Source organism: Rhineura floridana, chromosome 8 (genome assembly GCF_030035675.1).
Source record: "Rhineura floridana isolate rRhiFlo1 chromosome 8, rRhiFlo1.hap2, whole genome shotgun sequence".
Taxonomy (NCBI): domain Eukaryota; kingdom Metazoa; phylum Chordata; class Lepidosauria; order Squamata; family Rhineuridae; genus Rhineura; species Rhineura floridana.
The window spans coordinates 65,944,986-65,972,798 of NC_084487.1; the positions used below are offsets into that span (position 1 = coordinate 65,944,986).

Here is a 27,813-nt window from a genome sequence, read left to right on the forward strand (position 1 = left end):
TCTAGCCCGGAAACATATTGGCAACCAGTGCAAGCTGGCCAGAACAGGTGTTATATGCTCGGACCGCTTGGTCCTTGTCAGCAATCTGGCCGCCGCATTTTGCACTAGTTGTAGCTTCCGAACTGTCTTCAAAGGTAGCCCTACGTAAAGCGCATTACAGTAATCCAAACGTGAGGTTACCAGAGCATGTACCACTGATGTAAGGTCCTCTTTACTCAAATAGGGACGTAGCTGGGCTACCAACCGAAGTTGGTAAAACGCATTCCTAACCACCGAGGCTACTTGAGCCTCAAGTGAGAGGGAAGAGTCTAAAAAGACTCGCAGACTACGAACCCGGTCCTTTAGGGGGAGTGTAACCCCGTCCAGGACAGGGTATATATCCACCATCCGATCAGAGAACCCGTCCACCAACAGCATCTCAGTCTTGTCTGGATTGAGCTTCAGTTTGTTAACTCTCATCCAGTCCATTGTCGAGGCCAGGCAACGGTTCAGCAAATCGACAGCCTCACCTGAAGAAGATGAAAAGGAGAAGTAGAGCATGAAAACTAAGGGAACCCAGTACTGCTCTCACATATTAGGTGTAATAGGTTTCTTTGATTTATGTCAGTTAAGCAAAACAACCATGTTCTGAACCATCTGAAGATTCAAAACGGGTTTTCAAAGGCACCTTCATACTATGTACAATACAGTAATCTTATCACAATGTTCCCAGGGCATGCATGGCAGTGCCAGGTCCTTGTTCACTATGAATATTACTTGGGTCTAGGAGTGTGCTTAAGCTGTAGATCTGATCTTTTAGGGGAGAGTGTGAAGCTGTTTTCAAATTTGATCGTTTTGTATTAAAGTAGCAGGAAATACCCAGTTGTACAGAATCATAATTGTTATTCACTAATAGGCAAAAAACCTTGTAGTTCAAGAACATACCTATAGCCCACAGATATTTCTATCAAAATTTAAAAAGCAGGGAAATTAGGCAGCTATAGTGAATGCACCAAGGGAGCAGGAGACCTGACCTCCTCTCTGAGATATTGAACTGCCCTACAACTTTGTAATAATGCAAACACAATTCAGGTTAGTCTTTCACAGTCCAATCCACTTCCTGTGTAGCTTGGAAAAATTTGGTAACATGCCTCTGAGCATATGGTGAACTTCCTGCACCCCTTCCTCTCATTACTCCATGTGAGTCGCTTACTGCGTATTTTGAGTGGAACTGGCTAAATCAGTTTAGGATTGTTTTATATTTCAGTCCTCAGTTATGAATATTGATATGTGTTTGATACGAAAGATCAGGTTGATACTGCAGATGGGCCTTGAGTTTAAATGGATAGTTATATATTCATGTCATCAGCTTGCTTAGTGACTTTTTAAATATTAAGTGGCTTATAAATGGTATTATATAAAGTGCCATTTCCAGGAAAAGAAGGCTGTTTATCTTTGAAGAGGCTTTGTATTTAGCACTGTTATTTGTCAAGCATTACATACTTAATACTTTTTTCCCCTCTCATAGATGCTACCAGACTTGAAGGCAGATAACCAGAGGCTAAAAGATGAAAATGGGGCCTTGATCAGAGTTATCAGCAAGCTTTCCAAATAAAATTGTTTACTCCAGCTGCAAATCATGGGATTGCACATAATTAGTAACTCCAGTGGACCATAGCATGGAAATCACTGGAAGCCTGGGAAGATTTCTTGGAGACTGTCATTTTCAGATATTCTGCCAAATGCCCTCTTACTTGGGTGTGCATTTTTTAAACCAAGATCATTGTTTCATGTGTTAAAGCAGCTGCTGAGAAGACATAATGACTGAGAAATCTTGTTTACAGCTACCGTATATAAGGAAAGTGTTCAAGGCCAGATAAGCCTCAGATATTTAACCAGTAAGCCTTAGTTGTACATAAACACATGCATCAAAAAAAGCTTTCTGCTATCACCGTTACTTTATTATGTTGTGTCACCGTTCCTGTTTTTTTCTATCCAGCAATTTTTTTCTTTTACATCTAGGTTTGGATTTGTGCGTGTTTTCTTCTAATTATTCATGTATCAGATTTTTTCTTGTACAGTATTTTCACAGCTTTATATTTACACACCCCTTCAAAATGCAATGTGTAGCTAACTAAGCCTGTATTGTCCAGCCAGCCACCCCAAAACAGAGGTTTTGTGGAACCTTTGCTTTCACTGTTGTGCAATATGCATTGATTTCCTATAAAAGATGCTTTAAAAATCAGTTAAAAGTAGATGGATTGATTATTTTAAAACTCCTGTCTTCTGCCTTTATTGGTCATTTTTTAAAAGAAAAGAAAAAGGTTTGTAGTGCAAGATGTTAGATTCTGTAACCTTCACATTCATTTTAGCAGGTACTAAGTGATGCTGTATATATTAATGTATATTGTTTGGATTTTTCAGACCACCGCTTGACAAGCTTGAATATATTCCCCTATTGCAAATGTGTGTTAAAAGAAAATGGGCTGCTCCAAAATAGCGTTTAACAAAGTCCATTTGGTTTAAATTTAGAAATTATACTTTGTATGGAATTGTTCTTTACAAAAAAGTTTAAACTAAAAAAGAATACTTCTGTCCCTTTCCATTTTTCATTTGAGTAGTGTTCACCCCTAAAACTTGTATAACTACTTCACTACATTTCACATATCTGTATTTGAGTGCCGTATGAAACTTGTGCTAGCCAAAGTAATCTTTGTCATTTGAAAGCCCTAACCTATTACTCATTCACATGCACTGCTATTGCCATGTGAAGAGGCATCTAAGTTGATACCACCGTCACGTCAGACCATTTTATACATTTCAGTGGCCTTTTAAAAAGTACTCCAGTGAAGATAGCTTTTGTTAGAAAACAAACAGCTTTTATATTTTCACTAAAACCTACTAAGACCATCTTCTGGCCTACAGACTATTGCCTAAAAACCACTGAACAGTTTAGCTATTAAAATAAATTGTACATTGTAAAGCTTGTAGTAGCTATTGTATTATTGATTACATTGTATACTATATTAAATGTGAATTTGTACCCCTTCATTTTAAAAGGTCATTGTGTTCTACTGCCTACTTCTTGGGGATGGGACTTGCTTCCTTCTAGGGAGGGGGAAGAAGAACTATGTGGAGTAAGGAGGATGTGAGTCTCCTCTTTGGGGTTGGGTGGGGGAAAGGGAGTTTTTTTGAAGATGTAAGGTTTTGCTCTTACTACCAAGCTCAGGATTCTTGATTTTAAAGGTACAAAGATAGTTTTGGATATCTTGTTACAGTAGGTCTGTCTGAGTCATAAGTTTGAAGATGGACATATTTCATGGTCTTAAGCTAATACAAACCAAGGAGAGAAATTATCCATCTGAGTGGCTACAACACACTGAGTAGTGTTGTTGAATGATTAGGCATACTGTGGATTATATTTGGTCAGGTTCTGGATGCCTGTGAATGATTAAATGTGTATTAATATTTTAGTGTTTTATATATAGGTTATTTATTCTTTAAAAACTGAACAGCTACTGTGTTTCATTGATTTTATTGGTAGTATTGAGCAGACTTTGCATCTGCATGAAACTACTTGCAAAACCCACTATTTTGCAAAAAATGTATTTTGACATATACAAATAAAATGAATAAAACTATTTTAAATGTGTGAAGTTTACTGAGAAGACATTTTTAATGTGTGAGTTTGGTATTTAAATTCTTTGTGGGCATGTTTCATTGCTTCACTTGGATGCAAAGTACTTTTCAGAGACTGTAATCAAAATGTTTGTTTGCACATCTGTAAATGCAACAGTAAAAATGCCATATTTATGCAATCTGTAACAAAATTGAAAAATGTTTATATATTTTACATAAACCTGTCTGCATGGAGAAACTACATGGAAACCAGTTTTTTTATGTGTTATGCCATGGTAAGAATGTATGATCTTAGAATGTTGCTTAATTGACTAGAATATTTTGTTGCTGAACATACTAGAAGTTTGATATAAATTCCTTTAGGTACACTACCCACTTCTCCACCTCAGCATACTTTTTGTTGTAAAATATAGATTTCATTTAGTTCTCCACTAGAAATAAACTTGTGCTGTTTGGAGGCAGGACTGTCAGATATGTTTCCCTAGTTTTATCTTAGGAATCTAATTTGTGAAATCATGTAGTCAGTTTATCCGAGGGTGGGATGCAGTTGCCTTCTTGGAGTTCAATAATAATGAATATAAAAATAGCTGGGATGTTGAACTACGTGGATCAGCTATATATTAAAATAATAATATCCAAATGGGACTGAAGCAGAATGGTGGGTTGAAGGAGGAATTGTAATCTGTGTTAAGCTATAGCACAGGAGGGGCATCTGTATCCTAGGAACTGTTTTTGGCCCCAGCCTCATTTTATGCACCTTTAACCTTTCTTAAAGCTGCCCCATTCTCCAGTCCTATCTAAGCTTCCTTACTCATTTTTCCTGGATTTTAAATATTTGTGTCCCTATTTTCTGTGTTTCAAAACAATTTGAAGGGGCAGTATGTTATTTGATAAAAAAAAAATTCCTGGTTGTATGACCTGGGGAAAAGATTTTTTTTCCTTTGAGGGTAAAGGGCCAGAGGACATATTGAAGGAAATGAGAATTAAAAGGTTAATATTTATTATCATTATCAATAAATAGAAAGGGGTAGGAGAGGAAAGCAATTATATGAGGAAGAAGTGAATGTAAAAGCACCAGGAAGGAGGGATGAATGAAACTGGTTAGGGTGGTGTGGTTTTTTGGGCGAATGGGAGAGGAAATTGCAGGAGATGGGTAAAATTATTTTAAGAGACATGTGGAGGTGGGAACAGAAAAGTATGAAAGAAAAAGCCTCCTCTGCTTAGAACCCCGATCATCAGATTCTGCTTAAAGTGGGAAGGCTGTGACAATATCTCCCGAGCAAATGCATGTGGTTAGCTGATGAAAGCTGAGGTGTAAAACCATTTTTGAGACTGGCGGGCCTCTGTAATCTTCCACTGTCACAACTGGGCCTTGGGGGTCGAATGTTTGAGAACCCTGGTGTACATAAAACCCAATGGGACTTACTTCTGAGGAGACTTGCATAAGATTGGCAACAATAATCGGGGGGGGGTCATGGTGAATATTGAAACAGGGTGGCCTTGATTATAGATTAGTTAAACCAGAAGGCTTTTGTTTCTAGTTCTACCTACCATTCATGCAGCCAGAAGCAATGTGGCCCTTGCCTCTACAGAAAGAAGGTCCACCCAAGCCATAGTTTTCAAAAGCTTTTGTGAAAACAGTGTAAAGAGTTGTAAAATGTTCCTTACCTAAATATAGTTACTGTGTTCTCCCACATCTAAAGGTAAAAATGATGTCTCTGACATTCTCAAATCTCTTTGGTGGGGGAGAGGAGGAGTGGAGAAGAAACCGTGTGATAGCCACAAGCTGCTTTTACTTATGGATTGCATTAGTTGTGCTGAGGGTGGATTACAGTAGGGCACTTACCTTATTCTAGTAAAGAAAAGGGCGCTTTACAAGAAGTTTGGCTGTCTTCCAGCTTTGGAACAAAATTCCTCAGTGCCTACTCTCCAGGAGCATGTTTTAAACTATAGAGTTTTCATGCGTTCCTGATAACCAATTAGGGCAATGCCATACATTTCTGATGTGAGGGCAACAAGAAATTAATCCAGCTGATTCTCTACATCATGTTTATTTACCCTTTTGCATTTCAAAAGTAACATTCTAGCCTCTTAAATATTCAAAAAGTTTATCAAACATTTTTCTTAAACATGCATCTGTGGGAACAGGCAGGGAATGTGGTCATTCCAGTAATCAACAGACTTTCAGTGTGCAACCTTAAGCACATTTACTTGGGAGTGAGTTCCATGGAATCCAGTCAGATTTTGATCTTGCTTGTGGTCCTTTAGTCCATTTCCTGCTGCATCTTCACACTTTTGTCCCCACCCCACTTCAGCTTGCTGAACCCCAACATGACTTTCTCAGCCATATAAATTTCCACAGTTTACTTCAGTTGCAGAATGTGGCTGGTGGAGCAAAATCTGACATTTTAAGTGTAGACCACATAACCTGCTTTCACAATCTTACTGTGACCCTTAGGAAGATTGAAAATCTCAATGTGAATCTTAGCTGCATTTTACAAATAACATCTTAACAGTTGGATTGCACATTTTTATTGTCTATTATGCACCTTCCTGCTTTCCTAAGCTGAATAACTACTCATTTTCCTATGATTTCATGACATCCAATTTCCAAGCAACTAAACTTAAAAACTTTAAATCACATTTCTCCACACAGGAAAGAGAGGTTAGTTTTCTTATATCAACCAAAAGTGATTACAGTATTCCAGTGGAGCAGAAGTGTATAAAAAGAATCTTAAACACTGCTGTGTTATGTGGGAATGTTGTGCTGGGCAGTATGCCTACTGATAAATGTAATGCTCAGAACATAAGGTCATAAACTTTTCTGTGGAGGGAAAGTCGGTTAATAATCATGAGTACCCAAATGATTTAAAACTAGTCTAGCAACCTTTGAGTGGTATCCAATAAACAAATGTTTATTGCTGCTAAAAGCACCACACTAGAGCTACGGAGACGGGGATGTTTTTCTCATTCCTAAGTAAAACTAAAAATTTGCTGCTTTCAAAATGCTGTTTTAGCTAAGAAAAAACTCTTTAAATGACTTACTTTTCTCTTAAATGTTGCTTGTCGTTTTGTGGCTTTGGTATCCTTTAACTGTTTCTGTGAAAATATGGGTGCATACAGTATGTGTATGCTATCGGTCTTCATGAGTTTATGAAAAATAGTTTAGGACAAGATAGCACTAGGTTAACACCAAAAGCAACATTTAGGAACGGATAATGGTAAGACACACAATATAAAGGAATGCCAAGTTTTTTCAATGGATGGGGAAAAGTTAGTTGCTACTATGCCATCTAATAAAAATAGCATATATCCAATCAGCTGTGGGTGTCTTGATATTACATTTTGTAACCTAGAGGCTACAGCCTAAGAGTTCAAAATCTGTCCCACAACTGGGTAATAAACTCTAATAAACTCCCTAGTCCTCTTGATATCACAGCTGAGAGAGTGGAGAAGTTGATGTATGTTGGAACTAAAACATTTGATTCTCTACCACAAGAAACCCAAGACCTGAAAGATGCGTTTATGAAATGCACCAGTTAAGAAACTGCCCCAGTCATTGTCTTTGCTTCCAAAATGTTTGCTAAGACGTTGCCACAGAACAAGTGAAGGCCTCTGTTGCAAGAAGAAATAGCCCAAAGATGCCACCTACAAGTCAAATGGAGACTATAACCCTGGCAGCTGTGAAACAGCAAGATTAAAACGAGGCTTTTATTGCTTTTGCAAGGGTGTTCAGTGGAGTTGTGGAAAAGGGACAAAAGCTCTTTGTTCTTGGACCAAAATAACCTGCTGAATCATTGCTCAAGCTTCCTTTAGGGTGTTCTGCTGCTGCTAACCCACCTTCAGTGCCTCATTTAACCTGCTGCACTATAGAATGTGTCTACTTATTGATGGGAAGAGGGTTAGAGGAACTACAAGAGGTGCCTTTGGGGAATGTGGTGGGTCTGCAACTCCTGGAGAAATTACAAAAAAACCCTGCTTTACAGATCAGAGCATTGTTAATGTGAGTATCATGTGTCCAAAACTATTGGGGCTCTGTTGGGTGTATATCTTTATTGATGGTTATGTGTCTGTACTGCCTTTCAGTAGAACCACCATCGCCCTAGCAATTTACATAAAGGGAAACAACAGAAGTGGCTGCAGAAGTGAGACTGCGAGTAATATCATGGGTGGGGTGTTTCTAGGAGCAAAGCCGAAACTGTCTTAATTTCCTTTTATTTTTGCCATATTGCCAATAGGTGTAATGTGGCCTGCTAAAGAATGTAATGTTATACTTATAGTATTGAAAAGGTTTGTGTGTTTGCTGTGACATTTGTTATTGTTTTATTACTGCTGTTGTATTTTATTATGAAATTGTTTTTGTAATTGTTTGCTTTTGTTGTAAGCCACTTTGAGCACAATTTTTTTATAAGTTGCTTTGAGTTCCACTTTGGGGAAAAAGTGACTAATAAATATCATTAATAATAATAAACTACTTTTTAAAAATTGCCTCTTCAATTATACATAACAACACAATGAATAGTGAAAAGCTTGCTGCAGTGACCAGTTGAGACCACAGGTAGTTGTAATCATAGTGTGCCTAATGGTAACTAAGTGCTTTGGGTTTGGGGAATTCTATCCTATAAGGGAATCTCCTAACCATTAGCTAGGTGGCAATTTAAACTCCTCCTGCTGCAACTACTGATATATCCTGGGAAGTGAGTAGTGAAGAAATGCTTCTGTCTTATTCCACAGCTGGAAATTACAAATAATGGACTTTCTATTGGGCTAGTGCTGTCATGGACTGAGCAGCAAGGTGGCATAGGATTTGGATTCCATCCCCTACCACACACACTTGTGAAACTTACACTGAAACTGAATTTTAATTAATGACCTTAGTTGGTAAAGAGCAGCATGTGATAAATGTTATGGACTGAGTTCTTGGCTCAAGGCTTGAACTGAATCAGGAGTTTCTGGTTTTGCCTACCTGAATTAAATGGTTTTTGTGTGTGTGTGCATTCTCTTTACCTCACAAAAGAGATTCCTCCCAGCCTGTATCTTTCCCCCTTAAGCTCCAACTACATTGGGTTGTATCCAGTGTTAGTCCTATTCAGAGTACACCCATTGAAATGAATAGACCCAAGTCAGTCATGTCCATAAATTTAAAAGGGTCTACCATGAGCAGGTCTAACATTGGATAGAGTGCACTGGCTGCTGTTTCACCATATTGTGGTGTGTGTAGGAGGGCCAGGAGGCTGCTGTTGTCTCCTATGTATATGCTGTGGAAGAATTTGAAGAATCCCTGCCTTTTACCTTAACCTTATCTACATGCTTTGTATATTTATTTATTTTAAAAAATTGGCCCTTATATAGTAATGATCCAAGGTCAGACACATTTTTTAAAATACCCTCCAAATTTGGGTTTTCCCCACTTCTCCCAACCCCATAATTCCAAAATATGGACTACCAGCAACCTCTTCCTTGCCATTGCTTTGTAATTCTAACCAAAAAAGTGCATTTTTAGATCAGTGGTTAAAATTAGTGCAATTATGAAAGGTTTGGTCTGCCATCTTTGGGGAAAGATTGTAGCTCAGTGGTACAGCATTTGCTGTACATGCAGAAGATCCCAGGTATCTCTAGATGGGAATGGGAGTTCCCTGTCTGAAACCCTGGAGAGCTGCTGTCAGTACACACACTATACTGAGCTAAATGGGCCAGTGGCTTGACTAGCTGCAAGGCAGCTTCCTATCTTTTAAAATGGTATCCAGTTGTATCCAAATTTGCTGCTAGGAACAAGTGCAAAACTTGGTTCCAAAATCTTAGGAGAGGTTTATCTGTCTCTGTGCATTAGGATAACATTCCAAAATGTATAGTATATGTGACATTCTGCTACTTGCATGGTATGGAGTAACTTTTCTGCTCCAGCTTGTGAGTTACAAAAGAAAAAGATGGATGATGCTTTCCTTCTAAGTCAACAGCTGCTGTGGTTGCTGTAGGAATGTTGTGTGGTTCTGAAAATGAGCTGTTTACCATTAAATCTCTCTGGGTTAATATTAATGCTATGGAAGAGTCTGAGAAACCTGTGTTTGTGCTCTGCTATACATCCTGCTTCTGTCTATTTTTAAAAAGTGAATGAAATCTTGGCTACTGGTGGTAGTTGGGTTTTTTTAAGTGGAAGTGCTTACTTGGCTTCAAATTGTGGTAGGGCTGTAACATTCATGTTACAGAGTTGTGTTCTTGCTGGAGCTAGCTTTAGTTCCAATAAGATGAAGAAGTTATTTAAAATTTAGACAGCAGGTGGCACCCATGAGCTTTTCCAGGCCAGTAGTTTTGTATCCCCAGAGCAAGGACCTTTTCTAATCAAAACTTTTAATATTTGCATATCCAATATCAAAATAGTATATGTCAGGAATAGCTTTTCATTCATGTAGCTCTTAAGATCAAAATAGTGTGTTGAAATTGATCACTAAAAGGCTATTAAGCTTTCAAAGTAGTTACAATAAAAAATAACAAGATACTATCTCAGACTATACAGGAAAACTCAAAGTGGAAAAGAACAATTATTAAACAAGGGCAATTAACACAAAATTGAATTCTTTATATGCAACCATGTGAATAATGCTCCTTTTTTCCTTTGGTTGTGTGTTACGTATTGTTTTATACTGTTCTGATATTTGTATGGCAAAGAAGAAATAAAATGTGTTTTAAAAAAATAAAGATACTATCTAAAGAACAAAACATGGAATCAACATAATGTCATGATCCCTCCACTTTATGTTCCTCCTCTGAAATTATGTTGTCATACTCAAAAATTACTTGGATCCTAGATATGTAATAACTAGCTGCTTTTCAGACTGTCATACTGAAGAAGGCTCTTAGCTACATAGACATCTGCCACAATAAATCAATTACCTTGATATCTCAGAACACTTTTTGCTATTACAGAATACTATTATTGCTCCATATTCTCATGTTCACTTATCATAGGGCCTAATCCCATGTTATGTGAACATCCACAAAACAAAAGCCTAGAAGCTGTGTTTCCCTACGGAAAAGCAGTATGAGAAGGCGGCTTGGAGCTGAAAAACAGCAGGTGGAAGTATATGCTTGACTTCCCCCTGCCTTTCTCCCCTTTTCCGCTTCAAATTGCCCCCAAAGCACTTTCCTCTGTCACAACATGTGTTTTGGAACTGAGGGGTAATGTAGGTAGGAAGTAGCTTGTGAGCATTTGGTAATGAGGGAGGGCAAATGAAGAATTAAGTGATCTCTCTATTCAGCTTCTCAACATTCTTCTTGAAGTTTATTTCCCTATGAAAAGCATATATGCAACTTTTGTTGTGAATGGTTCCAGTACATCACATGTGCATTACATCACATGTGACAGGCTTTTGCCTCCTCTCCATTCCTCCTTATCCAAGTTAATGTTTACTTGCCACCTGTTAATTCTACTGGTGCCTCTGCATTGTCATTTGTCCACTTCTGTGAACTCTTGTCCTAAGCTGGAACAGAATCTGGCAAACATTGTCATTTCTATGTTACTTAACTGGATTGCCCCCACCTCCATAATTTATCCTTGATATGGCTCCTTCATAAATATTTATGCCTTTTATACTGCTGTGGTGGCTTCACTTATTCTTGTTAACCAATCCCATGTCTATCTCAACAACTAACATTGTTTCAGCAAATACATATAAAAGCAAGGTCAAGAATGCAGTGTTACCTAACTTAAATGCTAAAGTGGAACAGAAATTACATTAAGCTAAATTAAATTGTACGTAATTGTAAAGGCATTTCAACTACCAGGGTTTATTTCAGCACAATTCTGCATCTACACTGAGCTGTTTTGGAGCCTGCACTACACCAGGAGTACAGTAAGATGCTACATTAGCAGCAGTCACTCTGTTCACTACTGAAGCTGTTTGTATTTATAATATCAGAACACTGGTCTCTAAGATATTCATCTAACTACAAGCTGATTTTAAACAATCTCTTTATATGTGCCATTCTGATTTTCATGATTTCTTAATATCTTGTTTTAAGACACAGTTGGGCTGCAGCTCCAATTTATTTACTGTGTTTGTGTTTAAAACAGATTGCTGATATGTTCATGTGTTGTTCACTGTGTCTGATAGAGCTAGCCTTCTCAAAGGAACCCCTGAAGGAAAGGAGATGTACCCCTATGGGTAGCAGTTCATAAAATCCAGTTTTCCAGAGTATATGAATACAATATACAGCAAATCTCATGATAATTTGGAGAATTTTAGATGCTTGTGCCAGCCATTAGGTGTAACCATGACACTTCTAGCAGAATGATTATCATTTTTCTTCCACGGTTTTAATGTAAAGGAGCAGTATACCAGCCACTGTAATGGCTGTGAGTATCTTTACTTACTGTCCTTTTCTTCTTTCTATATCCTTTATTGCTCAGATTCCAATTTCCCTAATGAAGCCACTACTTCATCCAATTTTCTTATACTTCAAAATAACATACATATATACAAGTGAAGGGACTATCTGGTCACATTCCATATCAAGGCATTTGTAGAAGCACTGAAGTCGTCTTGATGCTGTTCTTTAAATTGCCAACCTGAAGGTTTGCTTCCTACAAAATAGGAAGCTGTGTTCTATGAAGCTGGACCATTAGTCTAATGATTCAGATGGGTCTTTCCTAGCTCTATCTGAAAATGCCAGGAATTGAACATGGGGCATTTACATGCAAAACTTGTGCTCTATGACTGCAGTGAGACTTCAGTAATATACAGTGACTTGCAAAAGTAATCAGCCCCCTGACCAATGTTCTCATATTACTGAATTACAAATGGTACATTACAAATGTAATTTTGTTCTGTATGATATTTTATTTTGAAACACAAACTCAAAATCAATTATTGTAAGGTGACATTGGTTTTATGTTGGGAAATGTTTGTAAGAAGCATAAAAAACTGAAACATGTTGCTTGCGTAAGTATTCAACCTCTGTGATGTGGAAGCTCCCAGTGTACATAGATGAAAGAAATTGCCTTATTAAGGGCACAGTTATCTTACCATTGGCCTCCACCTATGAACTATCAAAGTTGCTGTCATATTGTCAGGATAAAAACCCCACTGTTGAAGGATCATTGGTCAGGCTGTGGATCTGAAGGAAAATGATGACCAAAGAGCATTCTACAGAAGTGAGAGATAATGTAATACAAATGCATAGATTAGGAAAAGGGCACAAAACAATGTCCAAATGTTTGGATATCCCAGTGAACACAGTTGGATCAATAATCAGGAAGTGGAAGCTGCATCACACCATCCAAGCATTGCCAAGAAAAGGCCATTCCTCAAAACTCAGCACTCATACGAGGAGACTTGTGAGAGAAGCCACAGAAAGGCCAACAATCACTTTGAAGGAGCTACAGAGTTCAGCAGCTGGGGGTGGAGTAATGGTGCACCAGTCAACCATATCAAGAGCTCTGCATAACACTGCCCTGTATGGGGGGGGTGGCAAGAAAGAAGCTGTTACTCAAAAAGTACCATCTGAATGGAGATCTGGAGTTTGCCAGAAAGCATGAGAGTGCCCCAGCTGCAAGGTGGAGAAAGATGAGACCAAGATAGAACTTTTTGGGCAAAACTCAAAGCGCTGTGTGTGGTGCAAACCTAACATCGCCCATGCCTCAAGACACACCATCCCTACAGTGAAGTATGGTGGTGGCAGCATCATGCTGTGGGGATGCTTATCAGCAAGGACTGGGCATCTTGTTAAAATCAAAGGAAGAATGGATGGAGCAAAATACAAGGGAATACTGCCAGAGAACCTGCTTCAGTCCACTAAAAAACTGAAGCTTGGGAAGAAATTCAATTTTCAGCAGGACAATGATCCCAAGCACAAGGCCAAAGCAACATTGGAGTGGCTCAAGAACAAAAAGGTGAATGTCCTACAGTGGCCCACTGATCTCCTGAACGTCCTGATCTCAATCCCATTGAGAATCTGTGGCACTCTCAGAAAATTGCGGTCCACAAGTGACATCCAACCAACCTGAACGCCCTGGAGTGAATGGGCCAAAATCCCTCTGACACTGTGTGCAAAGCTGGTACATAGCTACCCCCAAAGACTTAAAGCTGTTATTACAGCAAAAGGTGGCTCTACCAAATATTAATGTGTGGGGTTGAATACTTATGCAAGCAACATGTTTCATTTTTTTATGTATCTTACAAACATTTCCCAACATAAAACCAATGTCACCTTACAATAATTGATTTTGAGTTTCAGTGTTTCAAAATAAAATATACAGAATGAAATTACAATGTACCATTTGTAATTCAGTAATATGAGAGCATTGGTCAGGGGTCTGAATACTTTTGCAAGGCACTGTACTTTGAAGAAACATTCCCCAACTTAATGGGAGGGGATTCTTGGCAAAACAACAGTTAGACTCTCAATAATCCAAGAGTATTTTTCAAAGACTATCTCGGATTGTGGCATAAATTGGCTATCATCTGGCAACACCAAGTGACAGTTTTCAGGAGGGGGATAGAGATGGACATGTACTATGTGGGAGTGCCTATGGTTGAAAATCAATCACTGCAGCCATGTGATCACTTTGAAAGTTCTGCATGGGGAACCAATAATCTGTTGTCTATAGTTACACAAGTATTGCATTTCCCACAATTGTTTTAAGTCATTGTATGGGATGCAGACTACAGAATCTAGCTCCCTGTCTGATTAGAATTGCCATTAGGACCTTTAAAAAAAATCAACTGGAGACAAAAGAAAAGAGCATGCACCACATCATTAGAGTCCCAAGTCTGGAGAAGCTTGCTGTGAGATCAGTGGGCTGACTATAATCGGGTATTTCTGAAGCTTTCTCCACAGAACACAAAATTGCTATAATCCTGTTTTTAGAAGTTTAACCAAAACTTTAGCCAGTTCTTGCTTAGGTATTATTCTGATGAGCATTACAATTAGAACTGATAGCTGCAATCAAATTAACTCTGGTTCTCTTGCTTGCAACCTACTCAAACATTACTAGAAAACAGCCAAGTATAAGCAGTTAATAGGGAGTGATGGGGGTGGGTAAGAGAAGAAAGAATGCACTTCTAGAAACTAGTAAAAACATGATTCAGATTGAAACTGACAATGAGCCAATAACTGTTGGATTGGATATTAAGATCTTGGGTATGTTCCCTTTTGAAGCTGTAAGGTGGCAACAGCTGGAATGCTGTGTTTCAGATTGAGCCAATTAAACAAGTTGGAACACAGATAAATAATTTCTTACATTCTTGGTACAGATGCAAACAAATTCCTCTTGAAGGCACTACATTTTAAAAGAATATTTAATTCTACAGCTGGAACATTGTTGGACTAAAACTGGACATTAAGCAATAAGGAAGGGCATTAAGTGCTGAAGCACATCCTGATAAAAGCAATCAAAGTGCCTGTCTTCTGTAATTCAAAACAAAGTAACTTTTTTGCCAGATTACAATTGCATCCCCTTTCCGATATTACATGTAAAATGAATTCTTTCTTATAAGAGTTTTTTTATTAAATATATAATATAAAGTTAAGGAGACAATATGGTTTCCAGCAAACACGACCTAGATGGGCTTTTTGGTCTGATGCAGCAAGGCTCTTGCAATGTTCATCTGCCTTGCAGTGTTACCTACACTCAACAGAGTTGCACCTAGTCAATTCCTTAGTTACCAGACTGCAGAAAAATTAGCACGTTTCCTAGATTTCCATGGATTTGGAATTTATTTATTTATTATATTTATTAGTCACTTTTTTCCAAAATGAACTCAAAGCGACTTACAAAAAAAATCTCAAACATATACAGTATAAAAGCATACCAAGCAAAACTCAATACAATAAATAGAACAATACTGTACAATAAAAATCACAACACACAATACAACTCAAATATAGGTTTTCTGCTACCCCTCTCCTGTCCCCAAAACTCAGAACCTACTAGCCAAGAACTCCCCCCCCCCCCCAGGCTTAGGCTACAGGAAGCCCCACTTCAGGTATGTTTGGTGGCAGAAGCCACCTCGGAAACAAACAAACAGGACGCTACTGCGTTGGAGATGGAGGCAGGGTGCCTCCGCGTGCCAAGGAAGAGGTCTCTGCGGATACAGGAAGGCCATGGGACAACCCAGCGGGCAGCCCCCACCTATGTGGGTCCAAAGGTCCCAACAAATTTTTTTGTTGGGTTTATATTAAGGTCATATATTATCATTTATAAGCCACTTTTCTGCCCCCAAATATCAGATTAAAAACCCCACAAAAACAATTTCCCTGTTCCTTCTGTTTGAGAAATTTCTGTTCTGACTAAGGAATTTCTGCTCTTTGAACTGTGCCCACCATATTCCAGTATCTCTTGCAGCAGACACTTTAGTAGATTCTTCCATTATATAATTCTAGCCACTCTTAAGATGTACATGGTATTTACACAATGGAGAGAAGGAGACGATAGGAGAGAATGGGCAGACTATGTTTAGGGCAGCCTTTAAAGGTCCAGTTCACTTTGAAAGTCATAGGACTAAGTGCATTATGGACTTTGAAGAAGCACGAGTACAGGGAGAAAGGGACAAACGAGCTAAGCGGAAGGCACGTCAAGCAAATCCTCATCGTGACCATCTTCCATCTGGAAACCTATGTCCTCACTGTGGGAGGCTGTGTGGATCCAGAATTGGCCTCCACATTCACTTATGAACCCACTGTTAAAGACCTTACCATGGAAGATAATCTTACTCGGCCACGAGTGATCGCCCATGATGAATGAATGATCATTACAATAATCTGTTTAATTTACAAACATACAGAATGAGATGGCATTATGTGATGCAAAAGAAAGCACACAGACAATGTAATCATAGCAACATGGAGGATGTTCATCCTGTTCTTGATGGGGTTACACTCCCCTTGAAGGAACAGGTGCATAGCTTGGGAGATCTTTTTGATCCTTCCTTGTCACTTGAGGCCCAGGTGGCCTCGGTGGCACGGAATGCTTTTTACCATCTTCGCTTGGTAGCCCAGCTACGTCCCTATCTGGACAGTGACGACCTCGCCTCAGTTGTTCATGCTCTGGTAACTTCTAGACTGGACTACTGCAATGCGCTCTACGTTGGGCTGCCCTTGAAGACTGTTCGGAAACTACAGCTAGTCCAGAATGCAGCGGCCAGACTGCTGACGCGGACCAGAAGGTCCGCTCATATAACACCTGTTCTGGCCTGTCTGCACTGGCTTCCTATTTGTTTCTGGGCTAGATTCAAAGTGCTGGTTTTGACCTATAAAGCCCTACATGGCATGGGACCGCAATACCTGGTGGAACGCCTCTCCCAATATGAACCTACCCGGACACTGCGCTCAACATCTAAGGCCCTCCTCCGGGTGGCATCCCATCGAGAAGCTCGGAGGGTGGTGACTAGAACCAGGGCCTTTTCTGTGGTGGCCCCCGAACTGTGGAACAGCCTCACTGATGAGGTGCGCCTGGCGCCGACGCTACTATCTTTTCGGCGCCAGGTGAAAACCTTTTTATACTCCCAGGCATTTTAAAGTGTGTTTTAATAGCATTTTCATTATTATTTTGTATCCTGGATGTTGTTTGGTTTCTTTATTATTTGTTTGTTTTGTTTTTTGATTTATTGTAGTTATTGTATTTATACATTGCTTGTTTTTATCTTTTTGTACACCGCCCAGAGAGCCTTCGGGCTTAGGGCGGTATATAAATTAAATAAATAAATAAATAAATAAACATCATACCAGTTCCACAAAAATAAAAAATCACAACTGCTGCTCTCCTTGTAGACACAAACTTAAGGGGGGGAGGGAGACACACCAAGTTTAGTTCCTAAAACAAGCAACTGGCCACTTAGTGCCTAGTATTCCCATCAATAATCAGGCCACATCAAGTCTAGGTGGTAAAATTTCTTCACCTACCATAACAAAACAAGACACGTATATTGTTATACACGAAGTATGGTGCCATGGCAGTCAGAGTATGAGTTGCTTTTGGCTCAGTAAATAAGCACAGGATTAGGCTCTATGTTTTTGCTTTAGATTTTAAATATATTCAGTTTAGAAATCGTAACATATTTGCAAGTACACTGTGAATAGCTACTAATGTCTTAGATAGCAATGCATTCTACACTTGATTCCTGTACAGGCTCATAAATTAAGTCGTATTTTATTATCACTTTGCCGTTCCTTTTCTGTGCTTTTAAAGCACGCACAGCACCACCACAGTTAGTTTCATGAACTGTTCACTATCCAAGCTTCCTAACTGTTGTAGACAGAGCTTAGGAGGAAACACCATTCCTCAAATATCATTTTCTGTCACCGGGTCAGCCCTTAAATATTCTATTGGGACAACTGATACTCAAGTCCAAGCAAACCTCTGCCCCAAAGCAGGATTTTACAAATCCACATTTACCTTTCAGCTTAATGCCCTTTTAAACTGACTCAGACATGAAGCTCACTGCGAGATCTTAATCCAGTCACCTTCTCAGCCCAATTTACTTCACAGGATTGTTGTAAGAATGAAATGAAGGTGGGGGCACATGCACCATCTCAAGCTTCTTGGACAAAGGATGGAGACGAAAGGAAGGTAATAATTTTAATAATACAAGTTCTTACAACAACTCTTACTTTGTTCAGCTGAATTCAGTTACTTTTGTTAATTACAGAGCTCCAGCCTTTAGTGTATGTTAATTGGTATATCAACCAACTATAAGTCTACCATCCAATCCTATGCATCTTTACTTAGGACTAAGATCCACTCTGTCAATGACATTAATTCACAAACAAGTGTAAAAAGACACCTATATCAAAATTATTGTAACATACAAATTTATTAAAATATAAGTTACTGTTCATTTAGTTAAAATGTACTCATTAAGTCAACTAAACATCCTTTATGAATTTAGCAGCATATATTATTTGCAGAATTTAATTTGCTTTGCAGGAATGGGGAGGGACAGAGGGTTATAAACAACTATATCCCAATTATTTGACATTCCATTCTAATATACACACTACCTTCTGTTTGTAATATTTCACCAAGCATCACATGATACTTTAAACCTGATATCTGTATGCTTAGAACCTTGAATTAAAAAAAACAACAACTTTAAACTCCCACTGTTCAATCCTCCACGTCTAGTTCAATGGGACTTACTTTGCAGGTAAGTAGGCATAGGATTGCAGCAATTCTGTGAAGAACATTTTTTCGTATGTGGCTGCAGAATCTCAAAACGCACCCACTCCTCATAATCTGAATTCTTTTCAATTTTAACAGAAGTTGAACCTCTTCACATGTTACTCCAGTCAAGATCTGCTGGATATGTTCCATCGAGTATTTCAGGACAGGTTACAATAGCTCTTTATCTGCATCAGATGCCTGAACTGATACATGGGGTGGGGGCTTTATTGGGCCTCCAGCAGTTTGCCCCCTCTCCTCTGTGTTTTATGATCAAATACAAAGTTATTGATCAGCCCAGCTGGTAAGCATTCCACCTTGTTGACTGTGATGATCCATCACCTCACTATCCTCTGCTTGCTTATTCAGTAGTAAGTCCCACTTTGTTTAATTAGCCTTTCAGCGACCATCTCTTTCCAAACTGCAGAAAAACAGAATACTTTCCAAGAGGAGTTACAAATTAGGGGTTTTCCATGCTGCCAGGTCAGCAATGAATCACAATTATAGGAATCTGAATCTGAATTAATGAGGTAGAATATTGTAGAGTTTTGTGAAATGTTCCCTATCTGAACTGTGCCAACTTCACTAATCTGACAAATCCCCAAGTCTGTTGTGCTGAATTAGTACATCTGAACCCCACCAAACTGTCCATGTGGGCAGGCACTTGATACAGCAATCCTTAATGTATGGAAACAGGCTTTGTCCAAATTCCAGGACTTCACAAACAACATTTCTTACATCAGGAACTTCCACTCAGGGGTGGAGGCAGCCTGTGTACACCATCTTCTTCGAATATATGCTTGTTTTACCACAACTATATCACTGTGAATAATGATTTCCAAACACATGCCATTAGGACTAAGTAAGCAGATTTCAGACTTATTTTTTTCTCCCATACAAAGAGTGTCTCTGTACAGGGAACTTGTCATGTGTGAAGCAGCCATAAGCTAAGGCAACAGAAATGTCCAAATGTTGGAAAAAAACACCATTCTGCTTAAATGTTTATAGAGAAAAAAACAACTAAGAAGGGCTTATGGTGAAAAAAACCAGTCCTATGTTGTTCCAAGATGTGGGTGAAAAAACATGCAAAATGATACTACATTTATTTAGGACTTTATCCTTGAAAGCTCCCAATAAGTGATACCACTATTAAGGTGCAAACATCTTATGTCAGCATTTTTGCATTGAGCACTTAAACCAACCTTACCACAGCATAATTTCAGTTAATCAATAACAGATCATGGGGTCACTGAGCATTTTTGGAATGTAAAATATAACTTTTCAAGTATTGGGAAATATCTACCTACTATAACAGATGGAGTTACTCCTTCACAAACAGTACAAAATCATGCAAACTGATTCTGTTCCTGTTTACTGATAAAATCCCAAGTAAATTTGCACAGGATTGCTATTTTAAACACATTATAAGTAACTTCTGAGGCCTTTATAGAATAAAATTCTGTGACAATAGGAAACAACCACTAAAGGATTTTAGCCAGAGCAGATTAAGATTTGATTTTTAATTTAAAAAAATATCAGTGTTATGGTCTTTTAAAACAAAACAAAACTGGTTTAGTCTGCAATTCTATACCAAGTCACCTGGGAGTAAGCCCTACTGAAGACAATGGGACTTATTTCTGAGTAAACATGCACTGGATTGCACTGTTAAAGTGAAATCTGACTTTAATTCAGACCCAGTTTTTGGAGTTTATACTTCACCCTTTTAAACTGAATCCATGAACCTCTTTCAGATACCTAAGTTAAAGGCTGCTTATGCAAAAGAAAAAATATTGAGGGAAATCTTGAAATATCGACTGAGGTCAAGCATTTAAAATGTCACTATAACACACCATAGGTGATGCAGTAATCTCTGAATATTTATTCCCAACCAAACTGTATTGTCATTTAGAGCACAATTTTGACTTGATTATACCCTTACTTCTGAACCTGTTCACAAACATTGCTTTGCCCAGGTCCCTGTTTTTAGAAAGTTCTGGGCATTATCGAGTAGGTAATCTTTTTTGGGGTCCCTGCATATGTACGGAGAGCCAAACAGAAATCCATTGTGTGTCTTGTAGTTAGTTCTGTAGTACAAAAAGTGTATGGGTTACATGTCCAAAGCTTTTGGATTCTTCTCACAAAAGATTCCTTCAAATTTAGTTGCATGAATTATAAACCTGAATCCAGGCCTTTACAGTACCTCAGGTATAAAAACCAATATGTTTTGCATTCTTGTCACCATCAGTTCATGTAAGTGCCTGCTCCTATAATCCTAATTATCTGTGATGAACAGATGTCTGGCTGTTTGTCTGATGTTCATCTTGCCCACAGGCACAACTGAGAGGCAGGGCATGTGATGTAGCTATGTTACTCTGTATCTTTAAATTATTTCCTACTGTTGATATCAGCTGTTTCACACAGGCAACAGTATTTATTTATTTATTGTTTAATTTGTATCCCGCCCTTCCTCCCAGCAGGAGCCCAGAGCGGCAAACAAAGCACTAAAAACACTTTAAAACATCATAAAAACAGATCTTAAAATACATTAAAACAAAACAGCGTTAAAAACATTCTAAAACAACTTTTAAAAAGGGTTAAAAACATTATTAAAAAACATATTACGCAATTCTAACAGAGACACAGACTGGGATAGGTCTCAATCTAAAAGGTTTGTTGAAAGAGGAGAGTCTGCAAAAGGCGCCGAAAAGATAGTAGAGATGGCGCTTATATAAGCCATTTATCAGGAAAAGTTTAACTGAGGCGCTGTTGAAGGCTACAGGAACTATTTCTGAATAAGGGAGCTAAGTCTAGGTAGAATTTAAAGAAAGAACCAATAATCTTATAGTAACTTAAAGACTAGCAAGTTTATTATAATATAAGCTTTCATGGACTTACACCATAATAAATTTGTTGATCTTTAAGGTGCTACAGAGCAATAGACTAGTTGTTTTTGGACTGGAATTGTATTTTAATTGTCTTAAAATTGTGACTGCCCAGACAACATGGCTGACCGGGTAGTATACAAGTGAAATAAATAAATCACTATCCCTCTGGACATCATTTACAGGAAAAAAAGTCTGCTGTCAAGTGCACTGGGCTCAGTGGAACTTGCTTCTAAGTAAACATATAGGATTGGGCCATACATTTTAATTCCTATGATATTTTGATGGTATGCTGTTCCGGAAGATAACCAAAAGTTTCACGCAAATCCAGAAATTACCTACTCCTTTTATATCCCATCTTTCCTCCAAAGAGCTCGGAGTGGGATCCACGGTTCTCTTCCCCCCTTTCATCTTCACAACCTCAGTGAGGTACATTAGGTTGAGAGGTGCAGCTGGACACAAAGTCATCCAATGATCTTCACTGCTGAGTAAGGGTTTGAACATAGATTTCCCAATCCTAATCCAAAACTATAACCACTATACCACCAAATTACAAAATATCATCATCATCATCATTTTTTACCTCACTCTTTTTCCAAAACTGGAACTCACGGCGGCTTCCAGATAAAAGAACACATATAATTAAAAACATACAAAAGTCTAGATTAAAATAGAATTAAACTATTTACAGTATTAAAACCATTCATACATACAGTTAAAATAATTCAAACTCAGTTTAAAATAATACAATTAAACATTAGCAATGCAGCACCCTTCAAGCCCTGTCCTTAACAGCCTTTAGTTCCAAAGGCTTGTTGGAATAAAAAAGTCTTTGCTTGCTGATGGAAGGACTGCAAGGAGGGGGCCGTTCTTGCCTCCCTAGGAAGGGAATTCCAAAGCCTCGGGGCAGCCACCGAAAAGGCCCTATCTCGGGTCCCCACTAGTCGTGCTTGTGAGGATGTGGGTATTAGGAGAAGGGCCTCTCCTGAGGATCTCAGGGCCCGGGCAGGCTCGGCGCCAGCTTAAGACCTGCCTCTTTTCTATGGCGTTTTAATTTAATTAAAATTTTTAAAAATTATGTAATCTGATTTTCTGCACTTTATATGTTTTTGTAATATTTATTATGCACTTTTATGAGATGTATTTTGTATTTTCTGTTGTACACCGCCCAGAGAGCTATCGCTAGTCGGGCGGTATAAAAATCAAATAAATAAATAAATAAATAAATAATATAGGGAGATACGATCTGACAGATAGCCTGGACCTAAGCCGTATAGGGCTTTATAGGTCATCACCAGTACTTTGAATTGTGTCCGGAAACAGAGTGGCAACCAGTGGAGCTTTTGTAACAGGGGAGTCATATGGTCCCTGTAACCAGCCCCAGTTAACATTCTGGCTGCAGCACGTTGCACCAACTGAAGTTTCTGAACAGTCTTCAGAGGCAGCCCCACGTAGAGAGTGTTACAGTAATCAAAACGAGATGTAACTAAGGCATGTGTCACCGTGGCCAGATCAGACAGCTCAAGGAACAGGCGCAGTTGGTGCACTAATCTTAATTGTGCAAAAGCACTCCTGGCCACCGCAGAAACCTGGGCCTCCAAATTTAAAGCTGAGTCCAGGAGCACACTCAAACTGTGAACCTGCATCTTCAGGGGGAGTGTAACCCCGTCCAGCACAGGCTGAATCCCTATTCCCTGATTTGCCTTTCGACTGACCAGGAGCACCTCTGTCTTGTCTGGATTAAGCTTCAATTTGTTCGCCCTCATCCAGTCCACCACTGACGTCAGACACCGGTTTAAAACAAAGACAGCTTCCTTGGAGTTAGGTGCAAAGGAGAAGTAGAGTTGGGTGTCATCAGCATACTGATGGCACCAAACCCCCAGACAACCTCTCCCAGCAGTTTCATGTAAATGTTAAATAGCATGGGGGACAAAACTGAGCCCTTAGGGACCCCACAAGCCAACGGCCAAGGAGTCGAGCAGGAATCCCCCAGCACCACATTCTGGGTTCATCCCTCCAGGAAGGAACGGAGCCACTGTAAAACAGTGCCCCCAAGTCCCATCCCAGCAAGGCGGCCCAGGAGGATATCATGGTCGATGGTATCAAAAGCCGCTGAGAGGTCCAGCAGAACCAACAGGGACACACTCCCCCTGTCCAGTTCTCTGCGTAGGTTGTCCACCAAGGCGACCAAAGCCGTCTCCATCCCATAACCAGGCCTGAAACCAGACTGAAATGGATCTAGATACTCCATTTCATCCAGGAATCCTGGAGCTGGGAGGCCCAAAAATGGAATATTGGACACTGGTCGATAATTATCCATTACAGAGGGATCTAGGGAGGGCTTTTTCAACAAAGGCCTTACAACTGCCTCCTTTAGGCACACTGGAACTCTGCCTTGTTGTAAGGAGGCATTAACCACTCCCTTCACCCACTCAGCCAGTCCCTCTCTGGCGCTTTTAATGAGACAGGAAGAGCAGGGGTCTAGAAGACATGTGGTGGCTCTCACCTCTCCAAGGATCCTGTCCACATCCTTGGGCTGTACAAACTGAAAAGAATCCATTATTATTGGATAGGCAGGAGCCAAAGTTACATCCACTGAGACTGTATCAACTATAGCAACCAAGTCGGAATGAATCTGAGTGATTTTATCTGCAAAGTGCCATGCAAATACTTGGCAGCGGTCTGTTAAATGGTCTATGTTACCCGTATGGGGGCCAAGATGTAAAAGATCTCTGACCACTTGAAACAGCTCCACTGGACGGCTCCCCGCAGACACAATAGTGGCAGAAAAGAATGCTTTCTTTGCTGCCCGTACTGCCACGGAGTAGGCCTTCAAATAGGCTCTAGCCTGTGTTCGGTCAGACTCGTTCCGATTATTCTGCCAAAGTCGCTCTAATCTCCGTCTCATTCATTTCATCACCGCCAGCTCCTTGGTAAACCAGGGGTCTGGTCTGGGTCTACTTCGTGAGACACTTCGTGTCCACCGCCCTGGCCATTTCCCCATTCCAGAGGTCAACCAGAGCTGGTGCAAAATAGTTGCTCAGGCACTTCTTAGAACAGGCATACTTTGGTTCAGAAAAAAAAAACACTCTACCTGCCTTCCCCAACTTGCCTTTGCTCAATCCATCTTCATTGCTCCCTATTAGCAAGTGGGGCTTGCCACAAAATGTTGCAGTGTGGAGTGCTCCCATTAAGGGTACAAGTCCTACTCTTTTCTAGAACACACAATTACATTCCCCAGCAGTCAGCAAGCACTCTGTAGCCACTGAGCATGCTCAATTGTCATTAGTTTGTTTTTTTCTCCCCACCTAGAGTTCTTTTTAAAAGTTTTTTGTGCTTCTGCAAAAATACAGAAGTTCACCCAAGCCTGCTGCTATGTTCCTCTTGTGTATGGGTGGCACCATTTTGGCTTCATAAGTGGCACTAAAATGATTGCTATTAGTTTGTATACATGATACATCAAAACTTGTGACATCATCCCTTATCTTTCGCTTTGTCTAGTACTGATTGGAAGTCAGATACCATGTAACTCCTATGTTTTGTACAGCTGTATTCCCAGCAAGCTTCTATTGAATTTAATCTGTTTGTTTTAAGGTACCGCAAGGCAAGGCTTTTGCGGTTTGTCATCTGTCACACTGCTGGTGGTTAGCTTAATAAAAGTTACAATTGCAGGAACAGAGTCAGTTTCTTAGAACAGAGGTTGCACCTGTATAATGTATTGTTCTTTAACCGTGGCAGCCAAAGTGGTGGATCAACCTCTGCTGGCAAAAATAATCTTTTGTCAGCCAAATCGACATTCCCGCTGGAATGGTCTTTGTCTGGGCTTACTTCAGGAGAAAGGAATTAGGTTGTCCTACAGGGGATCAGGTATTATGAGCTTCCTGTCACCTGGGCGGCCAAGAGACAACGTAAGAAGCAGAAGCAGGAGCCGCAACGATCAGGTTACAACAGGGAACGCTGATGAGTTATTTACAAAGGCACCCAGGGTGAGGGAGGATCCTCCACGCCCCTTTACCCATTGTCAGGGCCCCCTCGGCAGTTTCCGCTCCTGCTTCGGCTCCTTTCGTCTTGCTACCCTCCGCCCTGTGGGAGAAAGTTGGAAAGCTTCGGGAGTGCCGCTGATTCTTCCGGGTCTCGCTCGAGAGTTCCGCGCAGCAACCACGCAACTCACCTGGAGAAGCTGCGACCTCCGGCAGACAGCACCGCTGTCGGCTTCTTACTTAGAAGCATCACCAGGTAAACTTCACTGGGGTCGATCGAGCTTGTTTCGAAGATAGAAGCGCTCCCCGAGGTTGAAGCAAATGCTAAACTTTGTTCGGACGGGGTGGGGGTGGGAGGAGAGATAACTTGCGCTCACTGAAAGCCAAGCAACATGCGGGTGGTGGAGGAGGTTGGTTGGGTTAAATATACATTTTTCCCCGTTTCCTTTTTTTAGTTGTACTCTCGCAGTCGGAATCGGAAAGGGGTAGAACGCAGATATGATAGTTGTAACTCGTAACCCGGGCAAGAAGTAGAGTGTGTGAGGGAGCGAGAACTCCCGAAAATAATCGCAAAATATGTGGCAGGAGGCGGAAGGTTAACAGTAGTAATCGCTAGATGTGTCTGTCTCTGCGTCGGATTAGAGAGGAAGCTGGATGGAACTTGAGAAGCGAGTTGGAAGCAGATAGATCCTTGCATTGCATGTAAAGCGGGGAGGGCGGGAGAGAGGCAAACACAAGCTCCTGGGGGCCGCTGGGTGCTTGGTGGGAGGGGTACCTACCGAAGGGGGTTATAAAGAACAGCTCCCTGGAGACGAGAGTGTCGCCTCACTCGCTCCCCTTTTGTCTCCTGCAGGCTGTTTGTGTGTGGTGTCCTCATCCGCGCTGGTGCCTCTTCTCCGCCAGCCAGCGCGCCAGTCCACCCGGTTCTTAAATTTGGCCGCGTCCGGGGCTAGGTAGGAGGGTGCAAAGTTATCAGAAACTCGTTTCTCTCCCCCCCCCTTTGCCTCGTTGGGAAGATGGCCACCGGTGGCTACCGGGGCAGCGGCGGCAGCACCACCACCACCACCGACTTCCTGGAGGAGTGGAAAGCCAAGCGGGAAAAGATGCGGGCGAAGCAGGCACCGCCGGCGGGGCTGTTGGCGACGGCTGCAGGGGATTGGAAAGCCGCCACCGCCACCAGCAGCAGCAGCGCCGACGCCGCCGACGCTACCGAGGTTAACAATAACAACGGCGGCATGAACTGCATCCCTCTAGTCAGAAATGCGCCAAAGGAGCCCCCGTCGCCTTCCCCAGCCGGAGCCAGAGCGGGAGGCGCGGAGCCGCTGGGGGCCAAACCCGGCGTGGTGCCGCCGGGCTCCCCAAAAGAGGAGAAAATGGCAGCCAAGAGCAAGGGTTCCTCTGGTCCAAGCGCCCGGAAAGGGAAAGGACAGATTGAGAAAAGGAAGCTGAGGGAGAAGAGGCGCTCGACAGGTGTAGTGAACATCCCGGCCACTGAGGTGAGAGGACGCTGCGTGCGGAGGGCGGGAAGGGGATGGAAAGGCGCGTGATTAGCTCTTGTCGAGAGTTGCAACGCCCATTTTTTTAAAAAATCCGAACGGCTCCCGATGCTGCACCTGAGGATCCTATTGGCTCCTCCCCCTCAGAGTAGCCGGTTGTTAAAAGAGCTCCCCGTGGTTGCTTAGGTATTTCAAAAGTGAGGCGGCTTACCTGTAAATTGTTACTGGGAGGGGATAAAACTACTTAAGGCTACAAAAGCCCAGAGTGTTCTGTTCCAAAATAATCAGACTGACCTCTGTTGCGCTAATTTGGAGCCAGTGGTCTGTGGACTAAGCCATGTAAATAGATCTTTGTGGATTTAAATATATATGGAAATCTTTCCTGTTGTTGTTGTTGGGTTTTTAACCTTGTGGGGAGTGTCTAAGGCCTCATTTTGAAATACATGAACATCATTACCGTGCAAGAGATGTTATGGTATATGGAGAGACATATTTTGTAGGTAGGATGGCAGGCAGAGGATAGTTCTGTAGTTACTTCTGATTGTGAGATTCTAACCCTAAACCAACTTTATGTGAACAGCTGCATCTACATCGGGGATTGCGATTGTAGTCCTCTGCATATTGGACTAAAAGTTGCATCACTCCTGAGCATTGGCCATGCGGGCTGGGGCTGATGGGAG

The 27,813-nt window shown here is 40.6% G+C and overlaps 2 protein-coding genes across 3 annotated transcripts in view; both read left to right on the forward strand.

Annotated features, from left to right (window-relative positions):
* The window catches only part of PPP1R12A (protein phosphatase 1 regulatory subunit 12A), a 170,245-nt gene extending 166,614 nt beyond the window's left edge, over window positions 1–3,631 (forward strand). For both annotated transcript variants that reach the window (XM_061639655.1, XM_061639656.1), the window contains one exon: window positions 1,508–3,631. In XM_061639655.1, coding sequence (XP_061495639.1) covers window positions 1,508–1,594 — 87 coding nt within the window. In that variant the 3' untranslated portion in view covers window positions 1,595–3,631. The remainder of the gene's footprint in view (window positions 1–1,507) is intronic.
* A 21,981-nt stretch (window positions 3,632–25,612) lies between these two features.
* The window catches only part of PAWR (pro-apoptotic WT1 regulator), a 120,061-nt gene continuing 117,860 nt past the window's right edge, over window positions 25,613–27,813 (forward strand). The window contains exons 1-2 of the mRNA XM_061639657.1: window positions 25,613–25,893; window positions 26,491–27,133. Of these exons, the coding sequence (XP_061495641.1) occupies window positions 26,654–27,133 (480 nt within the window). The 5' untranslated portion in view covers window positions 25,613–25,893; window positions 26,491–26,653. The remainder of the gene's footprint in view (window positions 25,894–26,490; window positions 27,134–27,813) is intronic.